The sequence below is a fragment of the Bombina bombina genome, chromosome 6, assembly GCF_027579735.1.
Source record: "Bombina bombina isolate aBomBom1 chromosome 6, aBomBom1.pri, whole genome shotgun sequence".
In the NCBI taxonomy this organism is placed as follows: Eukaryota; Metazoa; Chordata; class Amphibia; order Anura; family Bombinatoridae; genus Bombina; species Bombina bombina.
In genome coordinates, this window is record NC_069504.1 from 1,103,119,107 (window position 1) to 1,103,140,256 (window position 21,150).

Genomic DNA, 21,150 nt, shown 5'->3' on the forward strand with positions numbered 1-21,150 from the left:
GATGTGTAAAGAGAGAGGATCTCCGGGTGAGGAAAGCTGATCCGGCTGTGAAAAAAAACAAAGGTAAGTTTTTTTTAACAAAAACAGAATTTATGTTTACCTGATAAATTACTTTCTCCAACGGTGTGTCCGGTCCACGGCGTCATCCTTACTTGTGGGATATTCTCTTCCCCAACAGGAAATGGCAAAGAGCCCAGCAAAGCTGGTCACATGATCCCTCCTAGGCTCCGCCTACCCCAGTCATTCGACCGACGTTAAGGAGGAATATTTGCATAGGAGAAACCATATGGTACCGTGGTGACTGTATTTAAAGAAAATAAATTATCAGACCTTATTAAAAACACCCGGGCGGGCCGCGGACCGGACACACCGTTGGAGAAAGTAATTTATCAGGTAAACATAAATTCTGTTTTCTCCAACATAGGTGTGTCCGGTCCACGGCGTCATCCTTACTTGTGGGAACCAATACCAAAGCTTTAGGACACGGATGAAGGGAGGGAGCAAATCAGGTCACCTAAATGGAAGGCACCACGGCTTGCAAAACCTTTCTCCCAAAAATAGCCTCAGAAGAAGCAAAAGTATCAAACTTGTAAAATTTGGTAAAAGTGTGCAGTGAAGACCAAGTCGCTGCCCTACATATCTGATCAACAGAAGCCTCGTTCTTGAAGGCCCATGTGGAAGCCACAGCCCTAGTGGAATGAGCCGTGATTCTTTCGGGAGGCTGCCGTCCGGCAGTCTCGTAAGCCAATCTGATGATGCTTTTAATCCAAAAAGAGAGAGAGGTAGAAGTTGCTTTTTGACCTCTCCTTTTACCGGAATAAACAACAAACAAGGAAGATGTTTGTCTAAAATCCTTTGTAGCATCTAAATAGAATTTTAGAGCGCGAACAACATCCAAATTGTGCAACATACGTTCCTTCTTTGAAACTGGTTTCGGACACAGAGAAGGTACGACAATCTCCTGGTTAATGTTTTTGTTAGAAACAACTTTTGGAAGAAAACCAGGTTTAGTACGTAAAACCACCTTATCTGCATGGAACACCAGATAAGGAGGAGAACACTGCAGAGCAGATAATTCTGAAACTCTTCTAGCAGAAGAAATTGCAACTAAAAACAAAACTTTCCAAGATAATAACTTAATATCAACGGAATGTAAGGGTTCAAACGGAACCCCCTGAAGAACTGAAAGAACTAAGTTGAGACTCCAAGGAGGAGTCAAAGGTTTGTAAACAGGCTTAATTCTAACCAGAGCCTGAACAAAGGCTTGAACATCTGGCACAGCTGCCAGCTTTTTGTGAAGTAACACAGACAAGGCAGAAATCTGTCCCTTCAGGGAACTAGCAGATAATCCTTTTTCCAATCCTTCTTGAAGGAAGGATAGAATCTTAGGAATCTTAACCTTGTCCCAAGGGAATCCTTTAGATTCACACCAACAGATATATTTTTTCCAAATTTTGTGGTAAATCTTTCTGGTTACAGGCTTTCTGGCCTGAACAAGAGTATCGATAACAGAATCTGAGAACCCTCGCTTGGATAAGATCAAGCGTTCAATCTCCAAGCAGTCAGCTGGAGTGAAACCAGATTCGGATGTTCGAACGGACCCTGAACAAGAAGGTCTCGTCTCAAAGGTAGCTTCCAAGGTGGAGCCGATGACATATTCACCAGATCTGCATACCAAGTCCTGCGTGGCCACGCAGGAGCTATCAAGATCACCGACGCCCTCTCCTGATTGATCCTGGCTACCAGCCTGGGCATGAGAGGAAACGGCGGGAACACATAAGCTAGTTTGAAGGTCCAAGGTGCTACTAGTGCATCCACTAGAGCCGCCTTGGGATCCCTGGATCTGGACCCGTAGCAAGGAACTTTGAAGTTCTGACGAGAGGCCATCAGATCCATGTCTGGAATGCCCCACAGCTGAGTGACTTGGGCAAAGATTTCCGGATGGAGTTCCCACTCCCCCGGATGCAATGTCTGACGACTCAGAAAATCCGCTTCCCAATTTTCCACTCCCGGGATGTGGATAGCAGACAGGTGGCAGGAGTGAGACTCCGCCCATAGAATGATTTTGGTCACTTCTTCCATCGCTAGGGAACTCCTTGTTCCCCCCTGATGGTTGATGTACGCAACAGTTGTCATGTTGTCTGATTGAAACCGTATGAACTTGGCCCTCGCTAGCTGAGGCCAAGCCTTGAGAGCATTGAATATCGCTCTCAGTTCCAGAATATTTATCGGTAGAAGAGATTCTTCCCGAGACCAAAGACCCTGAGCTTTCAGGGATCCCCAGACCGCGCCCCAGCCCATCAGACTGGCGTCGGTCGTGACGATGACCCACTCCGGTCTGCGGAATGTCATCCCTTGTGACAGGTTGTCCAGGGACAGCCACCAACGGAGTGAGTCTCTGGTCCTCTGATTTACTTGTATCTTCGGAGACAAGTCTGTATAGTCCCCATTCCACTGACTGAGCATGCACAGTTGTAATGGTCTTAGATGAATGCGCGCAAAAGGAACTATGTCCATTGCCGCTACCATCAAACCGATCACTTCCATGCACTGCGCTATGGAAGGAAGAGGAACTGAATGAAGTATCCGACAAGAGTCTAGAAGTTTTGTTTTTCTGGCCTCTGTCAGAAAAATCCTCATTTCTAAGGAGTCTATTATTGTTCCCAAGAAGGGAACCCTTGTTGACGGAGATAGAGAACTCTTTTCCGCGTTCACTTTCCATCCGTGAGATCTGAGAAAGGCCAGGACAATGTCCGTGTGAGCCTTTGCTTGAGGAAGGGACGACGCTTGAATCAGAATGTCGTCCAAGTAAGGTACTACAGCAATGCCCCTTGGTCTTAGCACAGCTAGAAGGGACCCTAGTACCTTTGTGAAAATCCTTGGAGCAGTGGCTAATCCGAAAGGAAGCGCCACGAACTGGTAATGCTTGTCCAGGAATGCGAACCTTAGGAACCGATGATGTTCCTTGTGGATAGGAATATGTAGATACGCATCCTTTAAATCCACTGTGGTCATGAATTGGCCTTCCTGGATGGAAGGAAGAATAGTTCGAATGGTTTCCATCTTGAACGATGGAACCTTGAGAAACTTGTTTAAGATCTTGAGATCTAAGATTGGTCTGAACGTTCCCTCTTTTTTGGGAACTATGAACAGATTGGAGTAGAACCCCATCCCTTGTTCTCTTAATGGAACAGGATGAATCACTCCCATTTTTAACAGGTCTTCTACACAGTGTAAGAATGCCTGTCTTTTTATGTGGTCTGAAGACAACTGAGACCTGTGGAACCTCCCCCTCGGGGGAAGCCCCTTGAATTCCAGAAGATAACCTTGGGAGACTATTTCTAGCGCCCAAGGATCCAGAACATCTCTTGCCCAAGCCTGAGCGAAGAGAAAGAGTCTGCCCCCCACCAGATCCGGTCCCGGATCGGGGGCCAACATTTCATGCTGTCTTGGTAGCAGTGGCAGGTTTCTTGGCCTGCTTTCCCTTGTTCCAGCCTTGCATTGGTCTCCAAGCTGGCTTGGCTTGAGAAGTATTACCCTCTTGCTTAGAGGACGTAGCACTTTGGGCTGGTCCATTTCTACGAAAGGGACGAAAATTAGGTTTATTTTTTGCCTTGAAAGGCCGATCCTGAGGAAGGGCGTGGCCCTTACCCCCAGTGATATCAGAGATAATCTCTTTCAAGTCAGGGCCAAACAGCGTTTTCCCCTTGAAAGGAATGTTAAGTAGCTTGTTCTTGGAAGACGCATCAGCTGACCAAGATTTCAACCAAAGCGCTCTGCGCGCCACAATAGCAAACCCAGAATTCTTAGCCGCAAACCTAGCCAATTGCAAAGTGGCGTCTAGGGTGAAAGAATTAGCCAATTTGAGAGCATTGATTCTGTCCATAATCTCCTCATAAGGAGGAGAATCACTATCGACCGCCTTTATCAGCTCATCGAACCAGAAACATGCGGCTGTAGCTACAGGGACAATGCATGAAATTGGTTGTAGAAGGTAACCCTGCTGAACAAACATCTTTTTAAGTAAACCTTCTAATTTTTTATCCATAGGATCTTTGAAAGCACAACTATCCTCTATGGGAATAGTGGTGCGTTTGTTTAAAGTGGAAACCGCTCCCTCGACCTTGGGGACTGTCTGCCATAAGTCCTTTCTGGGGTCGACCATAGGAAACAATTTTTTAAATATGGGGGGAGGGACGAAAGGAATACCGGGCCTTTCCCATTCTTTATTAACAATGTCCGCTACCCGCTTGGGTATAGGAAAAGCTTCTGGGAGCCCCGGGACCTCTAGGAACTTGTCCATTTTACATAGTTTCTCTGGGATGACCAACTTGTCACAATCATCCAGAGTGGATAATACCTCCTTAAGCAGAATGCGGAGATGTTCCAACTTAAATTTAAACGTAATTACATCAGGTTCAGCTTGTTGAGAAATGTTCCCTGAATCAGTAATTTCTCCCTCAGACAAAACCTCCCCGGCCCCTTCAGACTGGGTTAGGGGCCCTTCAGAACCATTATTATCAGCGTCGTCATGCTCTTCAGTATCTAAAACAGAGCAGTCGCGCTTACGCTGATAAGTGTTCATTTTGGCTAAAATGTTTTTGACAGAATTATCCATTACAGCCGTTAATTGTTGCATAGTAAGGAGTATTGGCGCGCTAGATGTACTAGGGGCCTCCTGAGTGGGCAAGACTCGTGTAGACGAAGGAGGGAATGATGCAGTACCATGCTTACTCCCCTCACTTGAGGAATCATCTTGGGCATCATTGTCACATAAATCACATTTATTTAAATGAATAGGAATTCTGGCTTCCCCACATTCAGAACACAGTCTATCTGGTAGTTCAGACATGTTAAACAGGCATAAACTTGATAACAAAGTACAAAAAACGTTTTAAAATAAAACCGTTACTGTCGCTTTAAATTTTAAACTGAACACACTTTATTACTGCAATTGCGAAAAAACATGAAGGAATTGTTCAAAATTCACCAAATTTTCACCACAGTGTCTTAAAGCCTTAAAAGTATTGCACACCAAATTTGGAAGCTTTAACTCTTAAAATAACGGAACCGGAGCCGTTTTTAACTTTAACCCCTTTACAGTCCCTGGTATCTGCTTTGCTGAGACCCAACCAAGCCCAAAGGGGAATACGATACCAAATGACGCCTTCAGAAGTCTTTTCTAAGTATCAGAGCTCCTCTCACATGCGACTGCATGTCATGCCTCTCAAAAACAAGTGCGCAACACCGGCGCGAAAATGAGGCTCTGCCTATGATTTGGGAAAGCCCCTAAAGAATAAGGTGTCTAAAACAGTGCCTGCCGATATTATTATATCAAAATACCCAGAATAAATGATTCCTCAAGGCTAAATATGTGTTAATAATGAATCGATTTAGCCCAGAAAAAGTCTACAGTCTTAATAAGCCCTTGTGAAGCCCTTATTTAAGATCGTAATAAACATGGCTTACCGGATCCCATAGGGAAAATGACAGCTTCCAGCATTACATCGTCTTGTTAGAATGTGTCATACCTCAAGCAGCAAGAGACTGCTCACTGTTCCCCCAACTGAAGTTAATTGCTCTCAACAGTCCTGTGTGGAACAGCCATGGATTTTAGTGACGGTTGCTAAAATCATTTTCCTCATACAAACAGAAATCTTCATCTCTTTTCTGTTTCTGAGTAAATAGTACATACCAGCACTATTTCAAAATAACAAACTCTTGATTGAATAATAAAAACTACAGTTAAACACTAAAAAACTCTAAGCCATCTCCGTGGAGATGTTGCCTGTACAACGGCAAAGAGAATGACTGGGGTAGGCGGAGCCTAGGAGGGATCATGTGACCAGCTTTGCTGGGCTCTTTGCCATTTCCTGTTGGGGAAGAGAATATCCCACAAGTAAGGATGACGCCGTGGACCGGACACACCTATGTTGGAGAAACGGCTGCTTTCTAAACTTTGATGAATGAAGGTGCCCCTGTTTTTAATAGTATTTTTAAAAAACGGCTTTCATTCATCAAAGTTTACCTTCACAAAGGGAAAGCATGACTACATTTTTCTAGAGTTTACATTAAAGGGACACATTTGTTTTTGTTGCATTTAAAAATAGTATTTTAAAATGTATTACTTCACTTTCCCTTTAAAGATCAGATACACTTCCTGTTTGCAAAATACTAAACACTAGTTATTTTTTAGTTTTTTTTTTATTACCTTTTACACAATATTTAAAATAATATTTAAATGTTGTAGTATTCAAATTTTGAATATTAAAAAGGTACATTCCCGTGCAAAAAACAATATAACATACCATAAGGGCAGGTCATTTTTTAGTACTAATCATAGCTTATTCAGGGCTAGATTACAAGTGGAATGCAAAATATTGCTTTCGCAAAAACCATATTTGCGCTCCACTGAGTAATACCAGCGCACACTAATATGCGCTGGTATTACAAGTTGAGCACAATGTGAACTCGTGCTTGCATTACATGGAAGCATTGCACTCACTAGAGCGCAGTTCTATAGGCTCCAATGAAAGCCTCATTCTCATACCGTCATACAAGGCACAGAACCTAGCGCAGCAAAGGGGGTAAGTCGTGCAGCGATGGCAGTAAATTGAAAATATATATGTATATGCTTATATACATATATATTTATGTGTTTATATGTATATTCACATACTATCACATAAATATATATGTACTGTATATAAGCATATACATATATATTTTCAGGGAACACCATGTAAAAGGTACTTTTCAGTGCCTTTTTTTCTAACACTCCACAAAACCCAACTTTAGCCCCTCATAAATAACTGCTTATTGCAGTTATTTTATAAAAAAATAAAAGATGCTACTATCTTTATTTTTTAATAAAGAACATTATAGTTTATTTTGGGGGCACTTGGGGGACATTTATAAAATTAACCAGAGATCTGTTCTCTGTTTATTTTTTTTTAAGCAATAATATCTACAGTGAGCTTGCGGTAGCAATAACTAGCCACTTGGCTTGGCTGTTTTTTTATTGCGAGTCGGCAAACAGGCAAATTTGCCCGTTTTCAGGCACACAATAAATTGGCGCTCCACTCGTAATCTAGCCCTCAATGTTTAAACTTTGCAAGGAGTTAAACGCACAGGTAAAGTCCTCTTTTGTGCTGTAAGTACTTGCGTTCCTGAGGAGGATATCGCTGGTCACTGGCAGTTAAGTGTGAATGGATTTCCTGATTGATTAACCAACCGTCTACTTCTTGGAATCTGGAATGCTTGAAAATGCTGCAAGGAACTAGCTATGTGTTTAATCCCTTTGCTAAGACTTCAGAATTCTTAAAATGACCACCAAAAATGTTTTGCCAATAAAATCAACAGACAGAAAATGTTTGTAGCTACAAGAAAGAATGTGCGCAGAGAAATAACAATACTGTTTCATTTATGCCTAGGAAATAGTTTGTTGGTGATGTCATCCTCACTCACCCTTGGGATTTTCCTTCGCCTGCGTCCATTCTGTGAGTCACCTGAACTGAAGAAAGCATCATCAGGGCTGCTCGGAGAAGATGGGGGGCTGAGCTTGCTGGGAGAGGCCACCCCATCTCGCCCAAGTTTCCTTAGGTCCAACAGCTTGAAACTGCGACGCTCTGAATTCTGTCTGAAAAAGGTGGGTTTTGGTGGCACCTAAAGTGGCACAAAGTGTAGAGAAAATGTTATTATTAAAGGGACAGTCTACTCCAGAAATTTTATTGTTTAAAAAGACAGATAATACCTTTATTATCAGTTTTACATAACCAACACGGTTATATTAAAGGGACACTCAAATCAAAATAAACTTTTGTGATTCAGAAAGAGTGTGCAATTTTAAGACACTTTCAAATTTACTTCCATTATCAAATTTTGCACAGTCTTTTTATATTTACACTTTATGGGGAACAAGATCCTACTGAGCATGTGCACAAGCTCACATATATACTAGTCTGTGATTGGCTGATGTCTGTCACAAGATACAGGGGGCTGGAAAATGGGAGAAAAAATAAAATTTCTTTAAAAAAAAATCTACTGCTTATTTGAAATTTAGAGTAGGTGTTAAATCATTGTCTTTTTGTTATGTATTATGCAATTCTACTGCATTGAGTAGTCCTTTAATATAACTTTTACCTCTGTGATTACATTGTGTCTAAGCTTCTGCAGACTGCCCCTTATTTCAGTTTTTATCAGACTTGCATTTTAGCCAATCAGTGCCCTCTCAAAAAGGAATTCCATGGGCGTGAGCACAATTTTTTTCTATATGGCACCCATTAACTAAGCCCCTCTAGCTGTAAAAACCTGTCGAAAGCATTTCGATAAGAGGTGGCCTTCAAGGGCTTAGAAATTAGCATATGAGCCTACTTAAGTTAAGCTTTCAACTAAGAATAACAATAGAACAAAGCACATTTGATGATAAAAGTAAATTTAAAAGTTGTTTAAACTTTCATGATTCAGATATGGAATGTAGTTTTAATTTTGACTAGACTGTCCCTTTAACGTTTGGCTTGATCAGAATTTGACTGTAGTTATTACCATATTGATGTAATTCCTGTCCTAGGGCACTGCATTATTATTAGTATAAGTTTCTCTATAGTCTGCGATGACAACAGTACCTTGGTTGGTGTCCCAGGGAGAGAGGCTGTTGGACTTGGGAAGGCAGGAACACACTTCTTCACAAGACATCGGCTGTCAGTCTCAATGTCTTCGTAAGGATTTTCTTTGGAAGGCGGATCTGTAAATGGAGTTCAGGAAATAAAGGTAAGTTAAAATATGATTTGCCTTTACAATACAGAAGAAGCGCTATCATTTGAATAAGGAAGACTGCTAAAAAGCTAGATAACAGGACAATGTAGTTAAAATAAACATACTATAAGCTATAAATCTCAGGATTTTCAAGATGATTTTTCATATGGATTTTAAAAATAATTTGGCTAGATTACGAGTTGTGCACTAGGCTTAAAAAGCAGCATTGGCCGGTCCCAACGCTACTTTTTAATGGCCGCTGGTATTACGAGTCTTGCAGGTACACGTGTACCGCTCACTTTTTTGGTCAGACTTGGAAATAACGCAAATCCACTTACGTCAACTGCGTATCCTATTTTTTCAATGGGACTTGTGGTATTACGAGTCTGCCAAAAAGTGAGCGGTACACCCTCTCCTGTCAAGACTGGTACCGCATTTTAAAGTCAGTAGTTATGAGTTTTACACTACAATGCCGTAGCATAAAACTCTTAACTAAAGTGCTAAAAAGCACACTAACACCCATAAACTACCTATTAACCCCTAAACCGAGGCCCCCCCCACATCGCAAACACTAAAATACATTTTTTAACCCCTAATCTGCCAAACCGGACATCGCCGCCACTATAATAAATATATTAACCCATAAACCGCTGCACTCCCGCCTCGCAAACATTAGTTAAATATTATTAACCCCTAATCTGCCGTCCCTAACATCGCCGACACCGGATGGATGAAGATAGAAGATGCCGTCTGGATGAAGACTTCTGCCCGTCTGGAGAACCACTTCCCCCGGCTTGGATGAAGACTTCTCCCGGCTTCGTTGAGGACTTCGGCCCGGTTGAGTGATCTTCAAGGGGTTAGTGTTAGTTTTTTTTTAAGGGGGTATTGGGTGGGTTTTAGAGTAGGGTTGGTTGTGTGGGTGGTTGGGTTTTAATGTTGGGGGGGGGGTTTGTACTTTTTTTTTTATAGGTAAAAGAGCCGATTACTTTGGGGCAATGCCCCGCAAAAGGCCCTTTTAAGGGCTATTTGTAATTTAGTGTAGGGTAGGGCTTTTTTTTATTTTGGGTGGGCTGTTTTATTTTGTTAGGGGGATTAGATTAGATATAATTAGTTTAAAAATCTTGTAATTTGTTTATTATTTTCTGTAATTTAGTGTTTTTGGGTTTTTTTGTACTTTAATAACTATTGTACCTAGTTAAAATAAATACAAAGTTGCCTGTAAAATAAAAATAAACCCTAAGCTAGATACAATGTAACTATTAGTTATATTGTAGCTAGCTTAGGGTTTATTTTACAGGTAAGTATTTAGTTTTAAATAGGAATAATTTAGTTAATAGTAATTTTATTTAGATTTCTTTTAATTATATTTAAGATAGGGGGTGTTAGGTTTAGGGTTAGACTTAGGATTAGGGGTTAATAAATGTAGGTAGGTGGCGTTGATGTTAGGGCCGGCAGATTAGGGGTTAATAATATTTAACTAATGTTTGCGAGGCGGGAGTGCGGCGGTTTAGGGGTTAAAATGTTTATTATAGTGGCGGCGACGTTGGGGGCAGCAGATTAGGGGTTAATAAATGTAGGTAGGTGGCGGCGACATAGGGGGCGGCAGATTAGGAGTTAATAAATATAATTTAGGTGTCGGCGAAGTTGGGGGCAGCAGATTAGGGGTTCATAAGTATAATGTAGGTGGCGGCGGTGTCCGGAGCGGCAGATTAGGGGTTAATAATATAATGTAGGTTGCATGTCGGGGGTGGCAGATTAGGGGTGTTTAGACTTGGGGTTCATGTTAGGGTGTTAGGTGTAGACATAAAATGTATTTCCCAATAGGAATCAATGGGGCTGCGTTAAGGAGCTTTATGCTGCTTTTTGGCAGGTGTTAGACTTTTTTTCAGCCGGCTCTCCCTGTTGATTCCTATGGGGAAATCATGCACAAGCACGTTACACCAGCTCACCGCCAACGTAAGCAGCGCTGGTATTGGAGTGCGGTAATGAGCAAAATTTTGCTCAACGCTCACTTTTTGTCCGGGTTGTAAAAACCCGTAATACCAGCCCTGTCTGTAAGTGAGCGGTGAGCATAAACTGCTCGTTAGCACCGCACAGCTCAAAACGAAAAACTCGGAATCTAGCCGATTGTGTTTATCAACATGTGAAGTGGACATGTGCAAGTTATACCTGTGTATTTTTGTTGTTGTTTGTTTGAAAAATGTAAAGAATTTTCCTGTCATTCATTCACTAACAATTTGTTCATTTAAAGGGATAGTCATGTCAAAATTAAATGTGCACGAGTATATTTCCAATTTAAATATGAGCATTTTTGCAATATACTTCAATTAGCAAAAATGCTACTAGTATAAATGAGTACTGTTTTGCAATGGCATACGCACATATGCTGTAAAAAAAAAAAAAACATGCACTAGAAAGCAAACACCACACCTTCTCTGAGAGTCAGCAGTGGCTTTACGACACAAATTAAGTCTGCACAGACACAATCTGAGCTTGGATACTGGTGAAAGGTCCTCCCAGCATATGTGTGTTTGCCACAGTAATGACTTTTACCAGAAACATTTTTGCTAATAGAGGTATATTGCAAAAAATGATTTGTCAGTTAATTTGCTTTCCAAATATGCAATTAAAGCAAAAATATGAATTAAAAAATAAAACACTTTTGTAAGCTTTCTATCCCCAATAAAACAGTGTGTGATAAAGCAATATTTCAAGTACAACTGAAAAAAAAATGTGTGTTCTTGGCCCTGGACAAAATGGCCTTCTATGGGGACTGTCTGTATCAGAACACCGAGTACCTAGATATGCAACATGCATTTCCTGTAGTTATTTTTTTTCTCAACTTTTTCATAAAATAAAAAGGATTTGAAGAAGCATAGTTACTGCTCTATCATAAGATCATTGCAAATGTCTGAGTACAATTTCCCTTTAAAGGGGTATTAAATAGTACATTAGTGTTAGATATAATTGTGTATTCGACAAAGCAAAGATTAACCTGAGAATAATATGTAGATGTGTTTTTTTTTTAATTCTATTAGTTGTTTAAATATTGAAGATATAAATTTACAAGGTTTTATTTCTAGAAAGTACTTCAGTATGCACACTGCCATGTTGGAACCTAGGTTTTGCCATTATCCATCTTTTCTGCTTAGGACAATTAGAGACAGAATTAAAAAGATTGTGCAAACAAGGCTGTGTGAAATATAGGATTGTTATAGTAACTTTCCAACAGGATTTTCACGCATCCATTGTTCTCACACTCTTTTGTTGCCTGTTTTATATATGATCCTAATAGTCCTCTCCAAAAGAGAAGGATAAGGGCAAAAACCTAGGTTCCAACATGGCAGCGCTCATTACTTTATAGAAACTCAGTGAAATTGATAAAAACAACAATTTTGCAGCATTAACTTACAGGAAAGGGGGACAAAGTAGCATCTTTTAAGGACAACATACAGATATTTAGCAAATAATCACAGGAACAACATGAAACAGATAAATAAATCTAAATATCAAAATAAAGCACCTCCTGCTGGCTACTTACCTAGAATATCTTCATAGACATTTTCCTCAGATAAAGTGCGTGTCAGGGAAAGCTTGCTCTGTGCATACCAGTCTACTCTGCCATTTTCTGAAGACTGCAGAAGATCCTCAAATTCATAGGACTTCCTTATAATTAAAACCAAAAAGAAAATGTTAAAAAACAAAACAAAAAAAACTGAGCTTTGACATTTAAGCAAAACAAAGGAAGAAAAGACCAAATAAATCAACACAAACCAAATCAGTTCTCCACTGATCCCACCCATCACCTAGCAACACCACGCCAGCTACCCCAGCCTCTTTCCATAGGTTTAGCTATTGTGAAACACCTTATTGTGCAGTCATTACTCTTTTATTTTAAACCATAACATCATAAGTCATTTTATTATAGTTATGTGGCCATTTATCTCCCTCTCAAATGATGCAAAGTTGTGTAAACCAGGGCAAGTTCAATCTAAGACAACTGTGACATGAAACAAATGGGTTTGGTGTCCAGTTGCTTTTTTTAATTTTGCATGAGTTGTTACCTGGGCAACCATTGGTGGCTTTTAGCTTGATAAAGGGGACAATCAATTTTAATAGCTGATTTTGCCAGCGGAAACTGACACCTATTCTGATCTTGTCAATACTGCAGTATTTGCAGTGGGGGTAAAAGTGCCCCTGCAGTTACTTAGAATACAAAAAACTCAGCTGCTTGCCTGAGCACATTATCTCTTTAAAGGGCCATGATACCCAAATGTTGAAACACTTGAAAGTGATGCAGTATAGCTGTAAAAATCTGACTAGAAAATATCACCTGAACATCTCTATATAAAAAAGAAAGATATTTTACCTCAAAATGTCCTAAGTATTCAAACCCCATTGTAAATTACTTTAAGCAGCAAATCAGTATGTCTGTCCCGGGACTGCCAAGGGAGTGAGCCTTGTGCACACTCATGTTATTTCCCCATTCAGTTTAAGGAAGTTTACTATAAAATCTCATGAGAGTTAAATGAAATCTCATGAGATTACAGTAGAAGAGTTCATGACCTCAGCACTGTTGATGTTGATTGGCTGCTGTTCATTTCTTCATTTTTTCTTTTTTTTACCTGCAGCTGGGCAGCAGCTGAGTATAACTTTTTACAAAGAACTTACTCTGCTGAGCTGAGGAGATTGTGAGGTAAAATATCTTCCTTTTTTACATAGAGATGATCAGGTGATATTTTCCTGTCAGCTTTTTACAGTTATACTGCATCCGTTTAAAGTGATTTAGCATATGAGTATTATGTCCATTTAAGGGAGTTATCTGCTAAAAATAAACTGTTCTATGGGTAAAGAGCATTTCTTATTTTCCACAATATTCATTTCAATGAATGATTAGGACATTTACTCGCCATAGTTCAATTTCTACTCGCCAATGGCTAGTGAAAAATTTGAGCCCCGATTATATATATATATACACACACACACAGGTAGCACTCATTTTACGCCAGGGTTAGGTTCCAGAAGGAATGGTTGTAAATCGAAACAGTTGTAAATTGAAACACAGTTTATAATGTAAGTCAAAGGGAAGTGAGGGAGTTAGGTTCCAGGCCCCTCTCAAAATTGTCATAAGTAACACCTGATACATTATTTTTAAAGCTTTGAAATTAAGAATTTAAATGCTAAACAGCATTATAAGCCTAATAAAATAATCACACAACACAGACTTTACGTGCATTTTTCTGCAAACAATTCATTTTTTTGCATTCCAATCTGGACTGATTTATATACATGAAGATCTTGTTCCTATGAAAGCTGCTCGATAGCTCAGGTCTAGTTATACTGATTAATTTTAGCTTGCTTGGCTTGCATATCTTGGCTGCAACACAAGCGGACAGCTCCACCTACTGGAGAGAGAGAAGAAGAGAGAGAAGAAGAGAGAGAAGAAGAGAGAGAAGAAGAGAGAAGAAGAGAGAGAAGAGAGAAGAAAAGAGAGGAGAGAGAGGAGAGAGAGGAGAGAGAGGAGAGAAGAGAGAGAAGAGAGAGAAGAGAGAGAGAGAGAGATTTAAAAAAATAAAAAAACATCAGATATATATAGAAATATGTATTTAAGAATAAATAACACTTATTCTGCTATGTACAGAACATTGGATTATGAAATATGCAATATTATCTTCTTATGTTGCGCTTTTAAATAACCATTTGCGCGACTTGTGGGTGTAAGTTTTTTTCCCAACTTTTTCGGCTCAATTGAAGTCTATGGGGGAATGGGACCTTGCGAACGCGAGAGCACAAACTTTTTACATTCAACTCGTAATCCGAGCATGAATCTCTGAGCGAAAAAAGTTACTTCTAGTTGGTCTATTCCAAAATACTGCTCCACTCGTTATCTGGCCCTTAGTGCAAAAACTTTCTGAATTAAACCTCGTCTGCAGCAAATGTTGTTCAATGGCCAAACACACCAAAATTTTTTTTTGTTTTTTTTCTTGAGATGCCAATCTGGATTTGTTTGTTTCTTTGTGAAGTCTGCAGCGTGCATTTCCAATTTACAGAAATGGGAAACTGCACAAAATTCAAAGTTAAATGACAGGAAAAATTAAAGTAAAAACAAACAATAAAATATACTGTGCATTCCTTTCATTTCCAAACATATTAAATCCTTTGGCATGCGCCAACATAAGGCCTTCTGATATTTACAAGTAGCTTTTTAAATAAAGATCTATTCTCTACCCCAGTAAGGAGGGTACAGTGAGTGCATTTATACGATTGTGACACCGCTACATATACAACATGCAACCTGTTTTTTAGGCTGTGCACATCTGCCCTCAATAACCAAAGCCTACTATATCACACATTAGTTACAACCTCCGAAAGCCAAGAACAATTGCCCAAATGGGCTGTATTTGCAGTCTCAAGAGTACACAAAGTGAAACAAATAGCCACCAATAAGCAAGCGTAACCAAGGTGATGAACCAGAAATGGGCTGGCTCCTAAGCTTTACATTCATGCGTTTTAAATAAAGATAACAAGAGAACGAAGAAAAATTGATAATATTAGTAAATTAGAAAGGTGCTTAAAATTGGCCTCTCTATCTGAATCATTAACCCCTTAAGTGCTAACGACGACTCTGAGCACTCAAGTGCCAACGACTGCTCAGAGCCGTCGCTACTCTCCCACCTTGAGGGAGATCTGGGGGCTCCCACCCGCTCCTACCCCGGTGATCGGGCCTGTATAGTGACAGGCATCGACGGGGCTTCACATTTTGCGTGGTGACGTCACGCGCAATGACGTGATGACGTCACCACAAAACTTTATTAAAAAAAGACATTGGACAGTATAGGGAAAGGGGGCATGCTGCTTAGAAGCCTGTATCTCAGGCATCTAAGCAGCTACAGACCCCCAAGACCCATCGTTGGAAAGGTAATGGCGTAAAGGTATAAGTCTTGGGGATCTGAAAAAGAAAAAAAAAAAAAAAAAGAAAAAATTAAAAAAAAACAACCTAAAATCAGCTTAGCACCCAGGTGGAAAGTGCTTAGCATTCAAAGGGTTAAAGAAAAAAAATTGAGTTTAGTGTCCCTTTAATAAAATGTGCCTTGTTTTGCAGTACTGCTTTAAAAGCCTACTGCAATGACTTACTGCAGTGATCAAACAATGTTTTTGATAATGTAGCAGGGTTCCGTTTGCGAAGTCTGGCATTCGGATTTCTGATTCTCACAGTAATTGTGAAACACAACATTTTCAGAACAGAACATTGTGAAGAAGCTGCTGATCCAATCAGTAGCGCTCGTCACAGAGCTGGGTAATGGAATTGGTGCTGCTTAAAGGATAAGCCTATAACAATAAATAAGCATGGGCAAAAATTTGACATTTGCCATAGAAAGGAATCCCTACTAAGGTGCAGGCAGCGGCGTTCCACTAAGTTTGTCACTGGATTTATTGGTGTAAAAGTGCTACACACATACTGTATATCTTAATTTGCACAGATAGTTGTTTGTTGCACTTTTACACAAACACATCAGGAGACGGAACTAGCCGGATGCTGCTGCCTGCTGCCATATTAGGCATCTGTTTCCATGATGAGTGCTGAATTTTTGCCCATGCCTACAAATTAATTAACAAAAAATAAATATAAAACAAATGGTCTAGACAATCTCCCTTACTGATTTTTTTTCTTCACAGTTCTGTTTTGAGGTCCACTGGAAATAAGTTTATTATTATTATTGCACTGTTTAAAAGTTGCATAATGGACAAATGTAACTTCCTTTGAAAGGAAGCTCTACCTTTCAGAATAGTGACTCAATACATATGACAGGAATTGTAACCAGAAAATAATAAAAACATTTATACAGACAACTAATGTACAAAGATTTGTTCAATTAACTCTATTTGGGAATTAACAACATTTTATATAAATATATAATACCCTTGGGAAATATATAAACCTTTCCATAAGTAAAAACGGATCTTTATAAAGAAAACAAAGGGTTTCATGATTTCATTTGCTGCACTTGGGTATTATTTTTGCAGTCAGTAAAGATTTTGAACAATTAAACAAATATTATTTTGGTGGCAGGTGTGACAGGGTTGATATTTGTCATTAGTCATGTGTTGTCTTGTGTTTGGCACGAGATGCAGATGTATAATGTACACTATTTAAGGTATGTTTTTATTTAATTAAGTTATCCTTGACAAAAGTCCGGTATAGAGAGATATTCGCTTTTGGGTTTTGCAATATTGAATGGAATATAAATCTACGTGATGTTAACACCTGAATCCAAATTTCCTGAGTGTGAGGATCTCACTGCATTGTGGAATTTTCTGACCCAGCCCAGGTAATTAACAAGCAGTTAACGTGCAGTGATAAGATTGAACTTCCTGTTTTCAGTGGCGTACGCACATATCCTGTGGACGCCTGTGTACCAGTATTCAAACACCATTCATACTCAGAGAGGTAGCAGTAGCTTAGATGACACAATTTATTTATTTAGAAGCAATACACAGAGCAGAAATGGTGTTTGAATACGGGTGCAGGGCACTTACAGAATATGTGCGTATGTCACTGAAAAACAGTAATCATTTGTACAGGAAGCATTTTTGATAATGAAAGTATATTGCAAAAATGCTTCTAATTAATTTTAAATGCACATTTTATGTTTGACCTGTTCCTGTAAGATAAATGGATACTGCATTAGGCAGATGCATAAAATATGACCAGTTGGTTTACACCCATATTCTCCACTGAAACCCACAGCCCTGGTAACCCTGTGCAAGCCCACACCAGTCCTCTGTGTGCAGCGATGTCAGCTATATGTCACCACTGGACCTCAAAGTAGCCCGGTCAATAATAAACCCATAATAAGTCTCAGATCAGATTTGTGGTCCAGAAACCCCTGTAAACTTTATGCCCACACCAGACAGCATATCAGACTACAGTGCAGCTCCTGTCAGTTTAAATTGATGGTAAATACAAGCATTTAACAGACACTAAATAAAGTAGAAGTGAATACTTGTCAAACACACAATATAAAATATAAATTATGCTTACCTGATAATTTCCTTTTCTTCAGACGGGAAGAATCCACAGCTGCATTCATTACTTTTGGGAATTCAGAGCCTGGCCACCAGGAGGAGGCAAAGACACCCCAGCCAAAGGCTTAAATACCTCTCCCACTTCCCCCATCCCCCAGTCATTCTGCCGAGGAATAAGGAACAGTAGAAGAAGCATAGGGTGAAAAAGGTGCCAGAAGAATAAAAATAACCGACGCCCCTCAGAAAAATTACGGCGGGGAGCTGTGGACTCTTTCCGTCTGAAGAAAAGGAAATTATCAGGTAAGCATAATTTATGTTTTTCTTCATAAACGGAAAAGAGTCCACAGCTGCATTCATTACTTTTGGGAAAACAATAGCCAAGCTATAGACACTAAATGCTAAAACGGGAGGGTACAAAAGGCAGCCCATTCTGAGGGCACCAGGCTTAAAAACCCCTACTCCAGAAAAATCCAGCTTCGTCCGAAACAGAAAAAAAAAGGAAAAAGGCCCAAGGACACTGACCTGCATATAGTCCATAAGCCTTGTTAGAGACCGCAGGAACCAGATTCGACTGAGCCAACGGCCTCCAAGAGACACCGGCCTCCAAGAGACACCATCAACCACCAGTCAGTCTCCAAACAACAATCCCCTTACTAGAGAAAGGGATCAAACAGTCGTATGCTCCGAAAAGGACAAAGACACGGAGAAGGCATCCATAAAGAATCCCAGAGAACCCTAAATAGGGCACAACAAAAACCTTAAGTAGGGCCCAAACGAGCCTCAAAGAATGCAGGGCAAAAGACCCCGAGGCCAAGCCAACCGAGACCCAACCGGTCTCGTAGAATAAGGGAGGCAACGCCCAATCCTAGTTGCTCAAAATCCACAGGATCAAGACCCAGAGATTGAAAAAGAGAAGAAAATCTTCCCTAACCAAAGTGCATCCTCACCCTAGAAGGTAACTGAAGACGAAAACCCCAGAAACCGTTAAGGATACAAACTTTCACTGTGAACAAGATCACAAAACAAAGGCGCCTCCTAGTGTGATACAGTTGATGTAAAATGGATAAAATAAATGCCAAATAGATACTTGCAAGTGGAGCAGCACCCAATTGTGCTAAATGGGGCAGACTGGGAACTTGCAGTGTCCCAGCTCACTGTCACAGCGTTCGTACCGGTTTCCCAGTTATCCTCAGACCTGGCACAACTGTCCTTGACAGTCTCGACACGGAGAGTCTACTCTCCAAACAGCTGGTCAAACAGCAACAGAGCAGCAGACAGCTGCCTAGCAAATAAAAGGCACATGCTCTGAGAACAAGTGCTTTGACAAGAGCTTGAGAGAGGCCTGAATACACGACCCTCAGAGTATGAAGCTGCCATGCTAACGTGTGCGCCCAAAAGACCCCACTCCTCCTGCCCCAAGGCAGGACCACAATCAACAAATTGTCATGCAGACTAAGGGAAAAATCAGCAGCAGCTGGATTCCAACTCCCTCTGGTAGCTAGGTGGCTAAACCGGACAACTAGCGCTGGCCATCTCCAGAGAGAGAAAAACCCAACTGCTGAAGGAGACAATCTCCACCCCTAAAGGGGAGGGCCCATATAAAATACAGCACGCATGCCCTCAAGGACATGAAAGCTGTAGGCTAATCAAAGACTGAATGAAAATCATCCAGATCACCACTGATGATACAACAGTGAAAAAAACTCCCCGTAAAAAAAGAGCACACTCCTAATAACAAATCAGACCCCATTAGAAACTGGGCCATCCTGAACCAGTCTACAGGATCATAAGCCCATAAAGATCCGAAATAAGGACCCTAACCAGAGCTACAACCCCTCAAGGGAGCACAAGATTTAGACCTCACAGGGGATAATATCCGAGTTAGACCAAAAAAACGGGCAAAAAACTCACTCATAAAATTCCCAGACCAAAGGGAAGAGAACGCCTCTAGCAGAAGGCCAACTCCCCACCAACAAGGTGCTAGGTCATAGTCACTCTAGAGCCCAAAGGCCCCAAGGACTACCTTCATGAAGTCCAAAGCTAAAGGAATTACAAGACAGAGTAGACAAACAAATAGTCTCCATAATCTCAGATTAACCTTCTAGAGGACCACTCCAAGTAAGAAGAATGCTGAGCATCCCGAATCCGGGCAAAACATCCCCTAAGCGAAAGCTAGGAAGGAGGAAACAGCTGTTTATCAACCCTAGAAAAACTGGACGAAGTCCAAACAGCCTCGACCTGAAGAAAGAGACCTCCAGAGGGAATAAGCTCCAAAAGGACAGTCCCAAGGAACCTTGAAGCCAAGACTACCAGAAACAGGCTGCACGAAGGACCTAAAAACCTTCAACTTCTAACCCACAACGGGAAGGAAACACTTGGATCCCGAATTGGAACAGAGTATATCGTAGCGGATCTCAATGGAGTCCCGGCCACTAGATTGAAAGGCTAATGAGGACCAAACATGAGCCTCCATGCCCCTAGATAAACCACGGACCATCAAATCCTCTCAGAATGCTAGCTGAAAACGTGCAAAACAAAAACAAATAATAGTGGGAACCACTCGGCACCCTAACCGGACCAGCCATGCATAGCAGATACCACGTGCCTGAAATAGGGATTAAAACAGAAGGATTTGTACCCAGTCAGGACCAGCCTGAGACCAAGGGCCCAATTGACATGACCACATGTTCACCCCCTAAGAGGGAGAGATAACAGACAAACATTGGCCTATAACACGTCCTTATGAACAAACTTTCGTAAAAGTAAACAGTACAATCACAAATTGCGAGTATCGATTCCAGAGAAGAAAATTCCCCAAGGAAATATTATAACAAACATGAGCTTTAAACAAAATAAAATCCATCCTAACCGGATATAAAATAAAAGATAAGGAAAAGATAAGGAAACCTCTAGGTTATCGCCCAGGAAGAATGGACACTCCCGCAGGACCAGCCCAACAGGAAACCGAGTCTTCCAGGTTTAGAACTGGAAAGATACTCAAGAAACAAGACTATAAGAAGATTACTTCATCCCCTTATGTCTAATCCTGCATGTCATTTGCATTGGAAGACTCATGATCCACCACCCCATAAAGAGTTGACCCCCTAAAGCCTCAGGGACAGTCTCTCCCCCAGATGGCTGAACTGGACCAGGCGAACCCCCGTCTGACGAGCCCTAGTTAACGGAACACGGACAATATCTTAAACACACTCCTGGGAGATGTAAGTGCACCAGTGCCAAGGATATGGCCATGTGGAACCATGTTGTAACCTCCGGAGGAAACAGGCCACCCTCCAGAGAAGGATAAGTCACGTTAGGGTTACCTGCATGCGTAGTAAGAGTTGGTTGTAGGGAATGCGCCTCGCAGGA

At 40.8% G+C, this 21,150-nt stretch overlaps 1 protein-coding gene across 1 annotated transcript in view; it reads right to left on the minus strand.

The window, feature by feature from the left end:
* Window positions 1–21,150, minus strand: part of DENND2A (DENN domain containing 2A) — a 241,517-nt gene that overhangs the window by 77,485 nt on the left and 142,882 nt on the right. Inside the window, exons 4-6 of the mRNA XM_053719035.1 lie at window positions 12,296–12,420; window positions 8,625–8,743; window positions 7,468–7,665 (exon numbers count right to left, since the gene is read on the minus strand). Of these exons, the coding sequence (XP_053575010.1) occupies window positions 7,468–7,665; window positions 8,625–8,743; window positions 12,296–12,420 (442 nt within the window). The remainder of the gene's footprint in view (window positions 1–7,467; window positions 7,666–8,624; window positions 8,744–12,295; window positions 12,421–21,150) is intronic.